The sequence below is a fragment of the Amblyraja radiata genome, chromosome 5 (assembly GCF_010909765.2).
Source record: "Amblyraja radiata isolate CabotCenter1 chromosome 5, sAmbRad1.1.pri, whole genome shotgun sequence".
In the NCBI taxonomy this organism is placed as follows: Eukaryota; Metazoa; Chordata; class Chondrichthyes; order Rajiformes; family Rajidae; genus Amblyraja; species Amblyraja radiata.
The window spans coordinates 35,861,332-35,878,970 of NC_045960.1; the positions used below are offsets into that span (position 1 = coordinate 35,861,332).

At 43.0% G+C, this 17,639-nt stretch overlaps 1 protein-coding gene across 1 annotated transcript in view; it reads right to left on the reverse strand.

Moving 5' to 3' along the window:
* Nucleotides 1-17,639, reverse strand: part of LOC116973185 (NADP-dependent malic enzyme-like) — a 371,473-nt gene that overhangs the window by 47,284 nt on the left and 306,550 nt on the right. Inside the window, exons 10-11 of the mRNA XM_033021003.1 lie at nucleotides 15,708-15,813; nucleotides 14,098-14,240 (exon numbers count right to left, since the gene is read on the reverse strand). Coding sequence (XP_032876894.1) covers nucleotides 14,098-14,240; nucleotides 15,708-15,813 — 249 coding nt within the window. The remainder of the gene's footprint in view (nucleotides 1-14,097; nucleotides 14,241-15,707; nucleotides 15,814-17,639) is intronic.

Genomic DNA, 17,639 nt, shown 5'->3' on the forward strand with positions numbered 1-17,639 from the left:
TGGAAGAATGAGTGAAGTTTGGAAGCCAGTGAATACCAATTCCAAAGATAGAATAAAGTGTTGGAGTAACCCAGCGGGTCAGGAAGCATCTGTGGAGAAAAAGGATGGGTGACATTTCGGGTCTAAAGAGGGTATAAGGCCATCTGGGGAGTACAAGAGGAGGAGGACCATTGGAGATGGGCGAAGGAGTCATCACGGCGCCGAGGACACCATCCCATAGAAAAAGACACGGAGGCAGAGGTGACGGAAGAAAAGCTCTACGTCTTGGTGGTCCCGGAAATCATACTGTTGAATTGTTTGTTCAAGTCTGCAACCTGACAGTGAAAGAACATTTTCAGGCAATGACATAATGGGAATTAGCTTGTCAAAGGCAGAGAATAGGGGTGGTTCAGTAAATCACTGCCTGAAGAAATACCCTCTCAAATTGGAGGATCACAGATGAACCTGTGACATTTGGAAAATGCAGCATTGTGAATTTAAGTGAGAGCTAAGTCCCAGGGCTAGATGTAAAATGATCTGGGAGGAAGATGCGGTCGGAAACTGATAAAAGGGGGTGAACAAGGACGCACCTGGATTGAAATGATGGGAAGACAATATCATAGTCAAGGAATGGACTATGACTATTCATCGGGGGGTTTATTGAGACCATGATCGAGGAGAGGAGGTCAGAGACCGCAGCATATTGAGATGGAAGTTTAAAAATCACTGAGGATGGGGGTGCACGTATACACTGGCTATTAAGAGCAGGAGGTGCAGATATAATTTCTGCTCAGAAGGAGACATGCAAATGTGTCTACATTTGCCTTTTGAAGTATACCAGGAGAGAGAAATGGTACCTAAACTCGTATTTAAAAGGAAGTCATCCTTGGATCACTCCTGGGTTGTGGTAGGAAAACTGAAAAAGAGGCATGTCAGTAAAGGAAATGGGTGAGGGGGAACAAAGGGCAGGAGAATCAAGAAAGAGAATTCTACCTCTCCCACATAGGCATGCAAAGTATAATCTCTGATGCTGAATATGTTCGATTTTATCAACACCACTTAAGTAGGATTAAATGAACATTAATTAGTGCTTTCTAAATGTATTACGTATTTTATTACAATAACAGGGCTTATCAAAGTGCTTTACAACCATTTGGCTCTAGTTGAAGTGCACCTCAAAAATAAAATCCAATGGTTACAGACACTGCCTTATTACTCAAAAGCCATTTGATGGATCAGTGGCTAAATGGAAATCAGGTTATGGGCTTGATTGACAATTCTTTCTTTTATGGGCAGTTGCTTGTATCAGCAGTCATCATCTCACATTAAGCAGATAGAAGATGGATCCAATAAATTAATTTTGGTTCCTGGGACAATAACATGGCCCTTGACAAGCTAAGGGTGCACCATCTGAAGTTCAAGTCGTATTTCATGATTTGTTGCATGCTCTGTCTTCATTTTTGCTTGCTCATCACTAGACGGCTCTGCTATATGAACTAACCAGTAAGCATCAGAGCAAAAAAACCTGAAAAATTAAGCAGGCCAGGCAGCATTTTTGGAGGTAAAGTGTTGGTCAATGTTTTGAGTGTTTTATCTGGACCGAAAGCATGGAGGGAAATCAATATTCATACCACTGGGCTGGGTTAGGCAGAGGTTCACTTGCACCTCCTCCAACCTCATCTACTGTATCTGTAGGAGCCATTTAGCTATGATCAGCATTTTATGTATTCTGTCTAGTTGCCTTTATCAGCATGCTTACGTGAAGGGGTGTGGCTTTCTGGGGAGCAAGGGGCTTTTTAGGTTAGTTGCAGTTTAAACCTTGTGGGACTGAGATGTCTTCGTTTTTTTACCACACAGGCACTGAGTTTTATCGTGCCCTGAACCATGTGCTGAGCTATGGATTACAGATTTAAAGCATGTTTATGACGTAATGGAACAGCAATTGAGATCATAGTGTGATGAGCTATGTCTTTGCTTTGTATTACTTTATTAAAAGCCAATGAATCAATTAATCAAGATTCAACAACTGGAAAACTTGTTTTGTTATCACTGAAGCTCGGTGAGTGCGTAAGCTAAAGCCATTCAGTTTCCACGTTTTATGGCTATCGGCGCAAGGCCTTGAGAACATTATCTATACGGCCATAATAGTATCCGTTGTTCAAGGTGTGGACTGTTATACATCGGCGGAACCAAATGCAGACTGGGCGATCACTCAGCCCACCTGAACCAACCTGATCTCCTGGTTACCGGACACTTTAATTCTCCTTCCCATTCCTACACAGACCTTTCTGTCCTAGGCCTCCTCCATTGCCAGAGAGAAGCTAAACGCTAATTGGAGGAACAGAATCTCATATTTCGCTTGGGCAGCTTACAGCCCAGTGGTATGCATATTGATTATTCTCACTTCAGGTAGCCCTGGCATTCCCTCTCTCTCTATCCCTCCCCCACCCAAATTGCACTAGCTTCTCATTCTCACCCTACAAACAGCTACCAATGGCCTGTTTCCATTATCATCGTTACTTTTTTGCATATCTTTCATTCATTGTTCTTTATCTCCCCACATCACCATATCTCTCCTTTATCTCCCCATATCTCCAGATCTCTCATTTCCCTTATCCCTAACCAGTCTGAAGAAGGGTCTCGACCCAATACGTCACACATTCCCTCTCTTCCTGAGATATAGACATTAGACAATAGCTGCAGGAGTAGGCCATTTGGCCCTTAGAGCCAGCACCGCCATTCAATGTGATCATGGCTGATCATCCCCAATCAATACCCCGTTCCTGCCTTCTCCCTATATCCCCGGACTCTGCAATTTTTAAGAGCCCTATCTAGCTCTCTCTTGAAAGCATCTAGAGCAGTGGTTCTCAAATGGGGGTACGCGTACCCCTGGGGGTACGTGAAGGCACTCCAGGGGGTACGTGAGATTTTAAAATATAGGCCTACATATATGTAGGCCTATATTTTTGCGCTGGTTAGGGGGTACTTGGCTGAAAAAATATTTCACAGGGGGTACATCACTGAAAAAATGTTGAGAACCACTGATCTAGAGAACCTGCCTCCACTGCCCTCTGAGGCAGAGACTTCCACAGACTCACCACTCTCTGTGAGAAAAAGCGTTTCCTCGTCTCTGTTCTAAATGGCTTACTCCTTATTCTTAAACTGTGCCCCCTGGTTCTGGACTCCCCCAACATCAGGAACATGTTTCCTGCATCTAGTGTGTCCAAGCCCTTAATAATCTTATATGTTTCAATGAGATACCCTCACATCCTTCTAAACTCCAGAGTGTACAAGCCCATCTGCTCCATTCTCTCAGCATATGACAGTCCCGCCAACCCGGGAATTAACCTTGTAAACATACGCTGCACTCCCTCAATAACAAGAATGTCCTTCCTCAAATTAGGGGACCAAAACTGCACACAATACTCCAGGTGTGGTCTCACTAGGGCTCTGAACAACTGCAGAAGGATCTCTTTGCTCCTATATTCGATTCCTCTTGTTATAAAGGCCAACATGCCATTCGCTTTCTTCACTGCCTGCATGCTTACTTTCATAGACTGATGTACAAGGACCCCCAGATCCCGTTGTACTTCTCCTTTTCCGAACTTGACGCCATTTAGAAAGTAATCTGCCTTCCTGTTTTTGCTACCAAAATGGATAACCTCACATTTACCCGCATTAAACTTCATCTGCCATGCATCTGCCCACTCCCCCAACCTGTCCAAGTCACCCTGCATTCTCATAGCATCCTCCTCAGAATTCACACTGCCACCCAGCTTTGTGTCACCCAAATTTGCTAATGATACTTTGAATCCCTTCATCCAAATCATTGATGTATATTGTAAATAGCTGCGGTCCCAGCACCGAGCCTTACGGTACCCCACTAGTCACTGCCTGCCATTCTGAAAGGGACCCGTCAATCCCTACTCATTGTTTCCTGTCTGCCAACCACTTCTCTATCCATGTCAGCACTCTACCCCCAATTCCATGTGCTCTAATTTTACCCACTAATCTCCTATGTGGGACCTTATCAAATGCTTTCTGAAAGTCCAGCTGCACTACATCCACTGGCTCTCCCTTGTCCATTTTCCAAGTTACATCTTCAAAAAATTCCAGAAGATTAGTCAAGCATGATTTCCCCTTCGTAAATCCATGCTGACTCGGACCGATCCTGTTACTTCTATCCAAATGTGCGGCTAACTCATCTTTTATAATTGACTCCAGCATCTTCCCCACCACCGATGTCAGGCTAACTGGTCTATAATTCCCCATTTTCACTCTCCCGCCTTTCTTAAAAAGTGGGATAACATTAGCTACCCTCCAATCCACAGGAACTGATCCTGAGTCTATAGAACATTGGAAAATTATCACCAATGCATCCACGATTTCTAGAGCCACTTCCTTAAGTACCCTGGGATGCAGACCATCAGGCCCTGGGGATTTATCCGCCTTCAGTCCCATCAGTGGATTTCCTTCAGTTCCTCCGTCACCCCAGATCCTCTGGCCACTACTATATCAGGAAGATTGTTTGTGTCCTCCTTAGTGAAGACCGATCCAAAGTACCTGTTCAACTCATCTGCCATTTCCTTGTTCCCCATAATAAATTCACCTTTTTCAGTCTTCAAGGGTCCAACTTTGGTCTTAACTAATTTTTTCCTCTTCACATACCTAAAGAAGCTTTTACTATCCTGCTTTATATTCTTGGCTAGATTACCTTCATACCTCATCTTTTCTCCCCGTATTGTCTTTTTGGTTATCTTCTGTTGTCCATTAAACATTACCCAATCCTCTTGCTTCCCTCTCATCTTTGCTACGCTGTACTTCTTCGCTTTAATTTTTACACTGTCCCTGACGTCCCTTGTCAGCCATGGTCGCCCCTTTCTCCCCTTGGAATCTTTCTTCTTCCTAGGAATGAACTGATCCTGCACCTTCTGTATTATTCCTAGAAACACCTGCCATTTTTGTTCCACTGTCATCCCTGCTGGTGTATCTTTCCAGTCAACTTTGGCCAGCTCCTCCCTCATGGGCCCATAGTCCCCTTTATTCAACTGCAATACTGATACCTCCGATCTACTCTTCTCCCTCTCCAATTGTAGATTAAACCTGACCATGTTATGGTCACTGCCTCCTAATGGCTCATTAACCTCGAAGTCCTTTATCAAATCCGGTTCATTATATAACACTAAATCCAGAATTGCCTTCTCCCTGGTAGGCTCCAATACAAGCTGTTCAAAAAATCGATCACGAAGGCACTCTACAAAGTCCCTTTCTTGGGGTCCAGTACCAATCTGATTTCCCCAGTCTACCTGCATGTTGAAATCTCCCATAACAACCACAGCATTACTTTTACTATATGCCAATTTTAACTCCTGATTCAACGCGCTCTATGTCCAGGCTACTGGTTGGGGGCCTGTAGATTAGTCCCATTAGGGTCTTTTTACCCTTACAATTCCTTAGTTCTATCCATACTGACTCCACATCTCCTGATTCAATGCCACCCATTGCAAAGGACTGAATTTTATTCCTCACCAACAGGGCAATCCCACCCCCTCTGCCCACCTGTCTGTCTTTTCGATAAGAGGTATATCCTTGAATATTCAGTTCCCAGCCCTTTCCCTCTTGCAGCCATGTCTCAGTAATTCCCACAACATCATACTTGCCAGTTTCTAACTGAGCCTCAAGCTCATCCACTTTATTCCTTATACTTGTGCATTCATGCTGCCTGAGTTACTCCAGCTTTTGTGTCTATTGTCGGAGGAGGTAGATGAGGCAAGTAGCATCGCAATGTTTAGGAAACATTTAGACAGATACATGCATAGGACAGGTTTGGAGGGATATGGGCCAAATGCAGGCATGTAGGACATTTGTAGATGGTACATGTTGGCTGGTGTGGGTGTTAATATTGACCAAAATAGAGCTATTATAAAATGGAGGATCTTTGCATTTGCAGGGCCTGCTTGGTCTCTTTCTGTGAAAGTTGCAAGATGGAGTCACGGCTCCAAGGAGTCTGGATCCCAGATGTAAGTTGATGATAAGGAGAGACCCAGATGTCCTAACTTTGTTAATATGTATGAAGGTTTGCAGAGGAAGATAAGAAGGTCTGCAAATTGCGGTGGCCTCAATAGGCCTGACTTTGGGGTGAACATGGGGTGGGGACTGGACATTGTGCCTTCCTCCACAGTGCTATCCACTGTGGGGGGATGATTTTTTTTTGTCTAATTGTAGTCCTGTAGGTCTGTGTCCAAGATGGCTGCCGTGAAGAGAGAGTGGACGCTGGCGCGCTTTGGCTGCCGCTGCTCCCTCTTCACACTGTGTTTTTGATTTTCTGTTTTTGGATTGAATTCTGTTTTTAATTTGTGTCTCTGTGATGTCTTTATTACTTGTTATATTCCGATTGTATGTTCCGATTACTATGTAAGGTGTCCTTGAGATGTCTGAAAGGCGCCCATTAAATAAAATTTATTATTATTATTATTAAATGCATAGTGGGGATTGGTTATAAAAGGGGGTGTGAAACGGTATTGTAAATAATGTTGCAAATAATGTTTGTGGTGCTGTTGAATCATTGGCTGAAGTGTGAAGCCTTGTTTGAATTGTTTATACTAATAAAAATCCATAAATTCTGGAACTAAATGTTTGAAATCTTCACAAAACTATTTAAAATAAAACTGATACCAAAAGCAGAATGGATTATCTTTGGAATAATGGAAGGTAGCCCTGAACTAAACGTGTTTCAAAAGAATTTATTTAATTACGAGCTAATAATGGGAAAAAAGCTTATACTCAAATTCTGGAAAAACGCTCCTATACCAACAATAAAAATGTGGATTTCAAACATGTTCGAAACATTACACCTGGAAGATATGGGACTCCTCCTCGCAGGCAAAGCAGACCACTTCCAAAAGACGTGGTCTGCATTTATGGACTTACTACAAGCATAAGGTGCAACAGTAATTTAAAAAATATATGGTGCCAGGATCTGGTAACGGGGGGGGGGTGAAAAATATGGTTGGTATATCCCTTTTTGCGGAGTTTTTTATAATAGAGTGATTGTTTCACTTTCTTTCTTTCTTTTCTAGGGTCTATTTCTTAACTTTCTCCTCTAACTCTCTTTCTAATGAGCTTTCTTTTCCCAACACTTTCCTGCACTATCACGACTCTTTCTCACTTTCCTTACTTCTTTTATTTCTATCTTTCTTAAAGCTCAAAAAATGAAGGGGTACAACAAATGTAATAAGATATATGTGGTGTGTATTACTGTAACTTATTGTACTTCTAATAAAAATAAAATAAAAAAATAAATAAATAAAATAATTGTTTATACTACCTGGGAAAATGGTGCATTACTTAGTCTTTCCAGAAGCTTCTGTAGAAACATTGTAATGGGGTGCTTTGTAATTGGGTTGGGGAACTGTCAATAACACTTTAATGTAATCGATATCTGATTGGTTTGTAGGGGTTACCACCCCCTTGTAGTTATGCCCCGCAGGGTCCGATGACCTATAAAAGGTAACCCCCACGAGGATCGTTGTCCATCTTCTAGATGGGCGCTTGGGACTGCGTAACCTTTTGGAGGTATCTGCTTGCACGAGGCTGAAGGGCCTGGACAAGCAGAGACAAGGATCGATCCTGCGGTGGTTAGGTATTGTATAGGGAATTCGTTATTGTTTCATAAAATAAAGTTTAGTGGTCCAGTGCTTGACTCAAGTGTTTTACTTAACTAGACTAAGGGGGTTAGCTCTAGGAGCATAATTACATGGGCAAGTTGTGATGAAGGGGCTGTTTCCACGCTGTATGACTAATAATATTAATCATTCACTCAGGGGCAGCTTGAGTTGTTTTATGAATAAGATGCTTTGAAATTATTTGTATTAGGGATGTTTTATTACTTATGTTATTAAAATATTATTATTATAAACATTTTATTATTTTAATAATGTCTGATGAAGCGTCCTGACTGAAAACATCACCTATCCATTTTCTCCAGGGAAGCTGCCTGAGCCGCTGAGTTACTCCAGCGTTTTTTGCCTGTCATTATTATTTTAACCTTTCTTTCTTATGTCGGAAGCAGGGGGTTAAAAAAGTGTAGTTCAAGGTTAAGGAAAAGCTCAACCCTGAAGAATAAATAAAGACTGGATAAATTCTTCAGTCATGTGCAGGGGGCCCTCATTATTGAAGCGAGGAAAGTTCCACATTGCAAGTAGTCCTCTGGGCAAAGTAAAACCTAAGGAGAAGAGAATGAGTGAGAAAGTATGTCAGGTTAAACAAGCAAGGGAAATGCCTAATGTCCAGTCATGCAGTAGATGACAACTTCTGAAGTTTGTTGGAGACATAAATAGGATCTTGGGATACATTGTACACAGGGAGAAGACATCCCATTTTAAATTTAGAGTCTGAAGAAGGGTGCCGACCCGAAATGTCACCCATCCTTTTTGTTCCAGAGACGCTGGCTGCCTGACCCGCTAAGCTACTCCAGCACAGTCTATCTATCCCACTTCAATATATAGTCCAGTGGTTCTGCATGTGATTTTATCTCAATTCAAAACACATCTCACCACTGTAGCCCAGCAATGCAAGGGAACCTTGCCAAAGGAATTCTGAAATTGAAAAAAGTTTTCAGATTTCAGAATAGTTTGGGGATAATGAAGGAAATGGACATAATACCTTTTTTGTTCAAGAAGGAACTGCAGATGCTGGAAAATCGAAGGAACACAAAAATGCTGGAGAAACTCAGCGGGTGCAGCAGCATCTATGGAGCGAAGGAAATAAGCAACGTTTCGGGCCGAAACCCTTCTTCAGACCTATCTGATAGGTCTGAAGAAGGGTTTTGGCCCGAAACGTTGCTTATTTCCTTCGCTCCATAGATGCTGCTGCACCCGCTGAGTTTCTCCAGCATAATACCTTTTTTCATTCTTTCTGAAGTGCCCTTTACATGAACCTAAATTAGGGAGATTTATTTTTTCAGGTTACATCTTTGGAAGGTATCCAATAAGCAGATTGAATACAACATCCCCTTCTAACAAATTTGGGTCAGCAATACTGAAATGAACTTCCAACCCCTTGTTGACCATTTTTGGAACATGAGTCTCAGCATAATACTCTCTATCATAATAGCAGTGCACAACCGATTACATTGGAGTCCCCTTGTTCCAATAATAGCTTTTATGCAGCTGGGTGCAAAAACAAAGGCAACACTCAATTCTGAACTGAGCAAATAATGCCTACAATGGACTCTCTCTGGACAAGACAGAGCAGAATATCACACACAATACCCTTTGGACAAATAATGTGTAGTTCTGCAAAACCAAATTTGGACAGTTCCTTGTTCATGGGAAAATGTCTGAATAGCAGACTTGATCCTCATGTAAAAGTTCATCATCACAACGGGACCAGCCATTCATAAACACACCACATATCAATAGTGCTGACAGACAGTTGTACACACACACAACAGTTGACGCAACACACTGTACTTGCTGTAATTATGTCCAGAATGTTACAAAGTGTTTATGACTGGATACATTTTATTTTTTTTAAACAATTAGTTTAGTTTAGTTTATTGTCACGTGTACCAAAGTACAGTGAAAAGTTCTTGTTGCGTGCTAACCAGTCAGCGGAAAGATAATTAAAGTAATCTATCCTGGTTCCAGCAACTTATATTCTCAGTCTGAGGAAGTGTTTCCACCCGAAACATCGCCTATTCCTTTCTCCAGAGATGCTGCCTGATCCGCTGAGTTACTCCAGAATTGTATACTTTCCATAACTTATATTTTCATGTAGATTTACAAAATTTGGCACAAAATCATTATAACATAAAGTTTAAAATATCTTATAACTCTTCCACACTAAAGATGCATATCAAATGGTGTTCTTTATGTGTAGATTCCTTTTGCTCACTCATTAATATTTGACTCCGCAGCCCCCCACCCCCACACCCCATCACCATAGTGTGTGCTTCTGAAATCATATTAATAGATGCAGAAGGTACACAAAAATGCTGGAGAAACTCAGCGGGTGCAGCAGCATCTATGGAGCGAAGGAAATAGGCAACGTTTCGAGCCAAAACCCTTCTTCAAACTGATGGGGGGTGGGGGGGGGCGGGGAGAAGAAAGGAAAAAGGAGGAGGAGGAGCCTGAAGGCTGAGGGATGGGAGGAGACAGCCCAAGGGCTGAGGAAGGGGAGGAGATGGCAAGGGTTAACAAAATTGGGACCGGAAGGTGGCCGGTTCGAATCCCGCTTGGAGTGCATACTGTCGTTGTGTCCTTGGGCAAGACACTTCACCCACCTTTGCCTGTGTGTGAATGTGTGTGAATGTGTGTGAGTGATTGGTGGTGGTCGGAGGGGCCGTAGGCGCAGAATGGCAGCCACGCTTCCGTCAGTCTGCCCCAGGGCAGCTGTGGCTACAGAAGTAGCTTACCACCACCGAGTGTGACTGAGGAGTGAAATTAATAATGCGATGTAAAGCGCCTTGAGTATTAGAAAGGCGCTATATAAATCCCATCCATTATTATTATTATTATTAATATGAGGTGCTGTTCCTCCAATTTCCGGTGTTGCTTGCTCTGGCCATGGAGGAAACCCAGGACAGAGAGGTCGGATACGGAATAGGAGGGGGAGTTGAAGTGCTGAGCCACCGGGAGGATGCTGGTTTATACCAAAGATCGACATAAAGTACTGAAGTAACTCAGCGGGTCAGGCAGTATCCCTGGATTAAAAGGATGGGCGATGCTTCGGGTCGGAACCATTCTTCAGTTCAAAGAAGAATCCTGACCCGAAACATTACCCACCCTTTTTAGAACTGGAGAAGGGTCCCGACCAGAAACGTCACCCATCCTATATCTCCAGAGATGCTGCCTGATCTGCTAAGTCACTCCAGCACTTTGTGCCTCTCTTTGGATCCATAAATAGCTTGTTGTTAAGAGGCAGAGAGGAGTGGTTGAAGGATGTTTTTCTGATAGGAAATTGATGTCCACATGAATGATTGCTGTTGGGGCATTTCCTCTTTGTGATATATATTAATGGCTTTGATGTGGATTTAAGAGTAACCACTTACAGATTAGTAAATTTGCAGATGAAGCAACAATCGGTGATGTTGTGGATAACAAGGAAGGTTATCCAAGGCTATAGCAGGATATAGTTGGGCAAAGCGCTGACAAATGCTATTTATTCAGGAGCAGGTTGATGCATTTGGGAAGTCAGATAAGTGTAGGACATTTACAGTAAGTGATAGGGTGCTAGGAATGGAGATGACCAGAGAGACCATAGGGTCCAAGTCCATAATTTCCTGAAAGTGACAACATAATGTAATAGGGTGGTGATGGAGGCCTATGTTTGACATGCCTTGACAACATGGGGCATAAAATATAAGAGTTGGATCATCATGTTGCAACTTTATAAAACATTGTTTGGGCCATACTTGGAGCATTCTCGTTGTCACACTGTAGGTAGGAACTGCAGGTGCTGGTTTAAACCGAAGATATATGCCAAACGCTGGAGTAACTCAGTGGAACAGGCAGCATATCTGGATAGAAAGAATGGATGACGTTTCGGGTCACTACCCTTCTTCAGACTGAAAGGTCACCCATTCTTTCTATCCACAGTTGCTGCCTGTCCAATTGAGTTACTCCAGCATTTCGTGTTTATCATAAGAAAGATGGGTGAGAATGCAGAGGAGCTTCACCAGGATGCTGCCACGATTGGAGAATATTGTAGTTACAGGGAGAGATTGGACAGGAACGGGTCTGGTTTCCCAAGATTGCAGGAGGCTGAGAGGAGATGGATGTCTATTAGAATACAAGAGGCATAAATTGGGTAGATAATCAAAACATTTCACCATGCCGGACGTATCAAAAACAAGAAGACATAGACTTAAGAAACTCTAGGTGAAAGGTAGGAGATTTGAAGAGTCTTTGGTGAGTAAGTTCTTTTTTTAAATCAGGAAGTGGTTGATATCTGGAACGTGCTGCCAGAGAAGGTGGTGGAATCAGGTACGATTACTTTGTTTGAGAGACACTTAGAACAACTTTTAAACAGGCAAGCGTGGAAGGATACAGTCCTAATGCAAACAAATGGGATTAATGTGGGTGGGATATTAATGAGAGGCATATTAGTAAATTAGTAATTAACATGCCTCTCTTGCCATATGCATCACAGCAAGGTTTGGGATCAGCTCCATCCAAGGCTGCAAGAAATGGCAGAGAATTGTGGACGCAGCCCAGAACATCACACAAACCAACTTCATCAACTCCATTTACACCTCACGCTGCCTCGGCAAGGCTACCAGCATAATCAAGGACAAGTCGCACCTTGGCTGCTCCCTCTTCTTCCCTCGAGCAAGAGGTACAGAAGTGTGAAAACGCACATCTCCAGATTCAGGGACAGTTTCTTCCTAGCTGTTTTCCAGGCAACTAAACCATCCTACCAGAAACTAGAGAGCAGTCCAGAGCTAGTATCCACCTCATTGGAGACCATCGGTCTATATTTGATCAGACTTTACTGGACTTTATCTTGCACTAAACATTATTCACACTGTTCCCTTTATCATATATCTGTACACTATGGATGTAATCATGTATTGTCTTTCTGCTGACTGGTTAGCATGCAACAAATCTTTTCACTATACGTCGGAACACATGACAATAAAGTAAACAAAACTAAACTAAACCAAGCTCCCTGGTAACAAAACAATGCCATCAAAAGTCACTCAAATCACAATGCCTTTTCTTCAAAAAATAATTGTATCTGCTGTTTCTGAGCCTTCTCCCATGATAACATTTTCTGTTAACATTCAGTACTCAAACAATAAATAAAACTAAACTCGTTACCAAAGAATGCTCGATGAATTAATTCTATTGGTTGGCCAATTTAAAGTCACAATAGCAAAGACAAATATGAAGTAATAATTTTCAGGTATTGCTTTTCAAACATTTGCCCTTGATTTTCTGATAATTTATTTTGTAATTAATTTATTTATTAGCCAAGTATGTAAACATACAAGGAATTTGATTTGCCAAAAGTCATACAAAAAAGCAACAAGATACATAACTACATAAAAATTAAATATATACTTAAACAGCCACCACAATAGCGTGTGAGAATCCCCAGGGCACACAGCATAAGCAGAGACTCACAGCCATCAGTTCAATGTCCGGGCCACACACACGGTCCTTCACCATGTTGTGACCAGAGTTGTACCGACCGCTGTCACTCTCTCTGCAGTCCCTGTCCACCCAAACCGTCAGAAAGTCGTCCACACTCGCACTAGACTCCGGGATGACCTCATGGAGCGATGTCCCCGTAAACACTGAGATCGTTGCACTCACGGCACTTCCTCCGAGTCCTCACGGGTGCAGGCAGCATGTCCATCTTGTTTTTTTGGTGACCTCATATTCCCCACCATGATGGAACGCAAATAACTTATACCTTATTTCCTCCTTTTCTCCCGTGATCGGGCCAATCAATACTTCCACAGTTGGGGTGATCGAAGCTCCCGCAGTCGGCGATCGAAGCTCCTGCATCGGGGCGATCAAAGCTCCTGCGGTTGGAGCTCCCACAATCGATCCCTAACAAAGGGACCGCCAGCTCTATGATGTTCAAGCCACAGTGCAGATGGAGATACGATGAAAACGTTCCATCTCCATCAGGAAAGAGATAATAAAAGGTTTCCCCCAAACCCCCCACCCCCACATAATACAAAAACTAAAAGTACACTAAAAACATACAAGTAAACACAGACCAAAACGTTAAAAGAAGAAAAAGACGAGCCAGGCTGTTGGCGAGGCAGTCATGTATGGCGCCACCATGTGGCGAGGCTGTCATGTACGGCGCCACCATGTGGCGAGGCTGTCATGTACGGCGCCAGCCGGTGTAAAGTAATAATTTTCAGGCAATGCTTTTCAAACATTTACCCTGGATTTTGCTGCACTTCTGATAATTTATTTTTTATTGACAGTACACTCATGATCAGCTGGCCATTCGGTGCTCTCAAACAAGGTTATACTCAAAAATGCCATGAATGTACAGTTAGCAACTACCCGTGATATTGTTGGTGTTGTCACTATAATTTAGGCTTTAGTTACCTCTGAAAGTCAGGCTGCCTTTATAAAAGAGTTACAATACCTCAGTCACGTGGTAGCATTGTTCAGCAGTGCATTCTGCTTTGCTGGTTCGATTGCTCAAAGCAAATATAATCGGATGCTTATTGAAGCATGCCATGTCTTTGAGGATTTGCTCAGTAAATGCTCCTCCAATTGCTGCAGCTCCTGGAAGAAACAGGCAAATAAAATCAATGTAAAGGATTTCCATTCAGCTTGTGTGATATCCACAGACCAAAGAAAAACACAAGGCCAATATGTTATTCATTTAAAGTTCAACAAAGGGGGGAAAGCAGCAGGAACATCTGGAACTAAGTTTGATTGCCCTAAAAATGAGAGCAAAAATTAGCCAAAAAAAGAGGGAATTCACAAATGGAAGTTCGATCTGCTTCAGGGACCAGGATAACTGTGAGGTAACAGCTTGCTGCTTAACAAATTGCAGCACTTAAACCAATGCTGACTATATTGTTGAATGACTGCAGGCTCCAGCTAGTGTTCCCAGAATTTTTAGATAGTTGCACCAGTTAAAACAAGCCTCCACTTTTTATGCATGTGGGCAGGGGAATTTTGCATGAAACAGGTGGTGGAAGTTGTGGCACTCACCCTTAACAAGCACTATTATCCAACGATGAGAAGGAGTTTTAGGTCTTCGTGTATGCGTAACAGCCGAGTATCAATTTAGAATTTCAAGACTACAGCATGGTAACAGTCCATTCAGTCCAAATAGTAATTGACAGAGGATTATGGACTCTTCATCTAAGCCCATTGGTACATCCTTCTCTTCCCTTCATTACATGCTTTTCTAGCTTTTCCTTTGATGCAGCTAAATAGACAACTGAATAGTTTTAGGAATCAACCTTGAAACATAGGGATGAGGTTGCATGGCTACCAGATTGGGTAGAAATGACAGTTTCTTTTCCTGAAATGTGTTGCTGGGCCAGTTGGGGGATTTCACAACATTTTTAACTTTTTTTAGTCTTTAGTGAAAGTCTATTTTTTTAATCAAAGTTTGTTAAAATAGCTTCATAACTTGATTTCTCAGTCACTGAGCTCTTGCATAATAACATCTGTACAATTGTTAAACACGACAGTGAGAATCATGGTCATAGAAGTAACACCAAATTAATTGCTGTTTAAAGAAAACAATGTATATAACTGATAGCACCATTCACTGTATAATTATAATTGCAATTAAAGAAACAAATACCTGTGATACATTACCACATCAACATTACTACATCTGCATTGATCCGCTGATGATCTTTTAAATGTGACTGTGCTGAATGTGAGGCCTGCTGTAATGTGCTTTTATCCTGTTCAACGATCAAAATCTAGAAAAGGCAGTTGATAAACAGCCCGAAAAGAGTCGATGTAGGTTGGAAGAAGAAGGAGAATGAAGCACAAATCCATCAGAAAACTGGAATGAAACGTACTTTCTTCTTCGAAGTCAGAGTAAAGCTAGCAGCACAAGAAGCAAGTGGCTCACGACTACATGAAACCCAATGAAATGGGTTTAGATACTGCATTTAATATGAGAGTATTCTTGAAGAGGTGAGCTTAGGTTGGCTAGAAGGTTCAATAGAGGAGGAAGACCACACTGGAGTTCACACACCAAGAAAGAAAAATCTAACGTACCTATGAGCACAGTAGGTTTGAGAATCTTTACTGCATCAGCCAGGTTCTTCACCTCAGGGTGTGGGTGAGCAAACAGCAACTTCTCCTCAGTCAAGTTGGCACGTCCCTTAAAAACAAAATAAAATAATGATAGGACTGCTTTCTAAAGGGCCTGTCCCACTATTCGAGTTTAACCAAAAGCTCTCCCGAGTTAAAAACAAAATCAAACTCGTGGTAAGTACGTAGAATGTATGTAGCAGGAGCTCGGGACGTCTCTTAGCGGCTCGTAACGCTAACGGCAGGTATTCGGGAAACACGGTAAGCTCGTGAAGTTTTTTCAACATGTTGAAAAATGTCCAAGAGAGCCCCGAGTACCTACGAGCGGCTATTACCGTAATTCTCCAGTTCGAATCAGGGGAAACTCGGGAGAACTCTTGAATTATCTCGTACAGTGGGACGCCCTAAAGGCATCTTATTCTAAGAAAATATTGTACAAAATACAATGCATCAGATTCTCCCCATACCGAAACTCCACTGCGGCGAGCCTTAATGACTTCCGCCCAGTTGCACTTACTCCCATCATCACAAAGTGCTTCGAGAGGCTGGTCCTGGCACACCTCGAAGGCTGCCAACCTCCCACACTGGACCCCTATCAGTTCGCCTACCGCAAGAACAGGAGTACGGAGGATGCCATCTCAACGGCACTTCACTCCGCCCTCTCCCACCTCGACAACAGAGACACCTATGTGAGAATGCTGTTCATCAACTATAGCTCAGCATTTAACACCATTATCCCCTCAAAACTGATCATCAAACTCAGCGACCTGGGCATTGACCACTCCCTCTGCAACTGGATACTGGACTTTCTAACTAACAGACTCCAGTCTGTTAGGTCAGACAACCACACCTCTTCAACCCTCACCCTGAACACTGGCGTTCCACAGGGCTGTGTGCTGAGCCCCCTCCTCTACTCCCTCTTCACCTACGACTGCACACCTGTACATGGTACTAACACCATCATCAAGTATGCAGATGATACAACGGTGATTGGCCTCATCAGCGACAACGATGAGTCGGCCTATAGGGAGGAGGTCCAGCTCCTAGCAGCATGGTGCGCTGACAACAACCTGGCCCTTAACTCCAAGGAGACCAAGGAGCTCATTGTGGACTACAGAAAGTCTAGGGGTGGCACGCACACCCCCATCCATATTAACAGGACGGAGGTGGAACGTGTTTCCAGCTTCAGGTTTCTGGGGGTCAACATCTCTGATGACCTATCTTGGACCCACAATACCTCAACACTGGTCAAGAAGGCTCACCAGCGTCTCTTCTTCCTGAGGAGACTAAAGAAGGTCCATCTGTCTCCTCAGATTCTGGTGAACTTCTACCGCTGCACCATCGAGAACATCCTTACCAACTGTATCACAGTATGGTATGGCAACTGCTCTGTCTCCGACCGGAAAGCACTGCAGAGGGTGGTGAAAACTGCCCAACGCATCACCGGTTCCTCACTCCCCTCCATTGACCATTGAGTCTGTCCAGAGCAAGCGATGTCTGCGAAGGGCGCGCAGCATCGTCAAGGACTGCTCTCACCCCAGCCACAGACTGTTTACCCTCCTCCCATCCAGGAAGCGCTATAGGTCTCTCCGTTGCCGGACCAGCAGGTTCAGGAACAGCTTCTTCCCTGCGGCTGTTACACAACTTAACACTGCATCTTGATGATTGCCAGTCATCCCACCCGGACACTCCTTCCCCCAGAAAAATTGCACTATTTCTAATGTATGTACATATATATATTTTGCAGTTCCATTATTCTATGTTCGCTCTTCTGGGGGAGATGCGAACTGCATTTCGTTGTCACTGCACAATGACAATAAAGATTGAATCTGAATCTGAATCACAAGCCATCATTATTGAATTATTGAAACATGCAGCGCAGAAACAGATCATGTG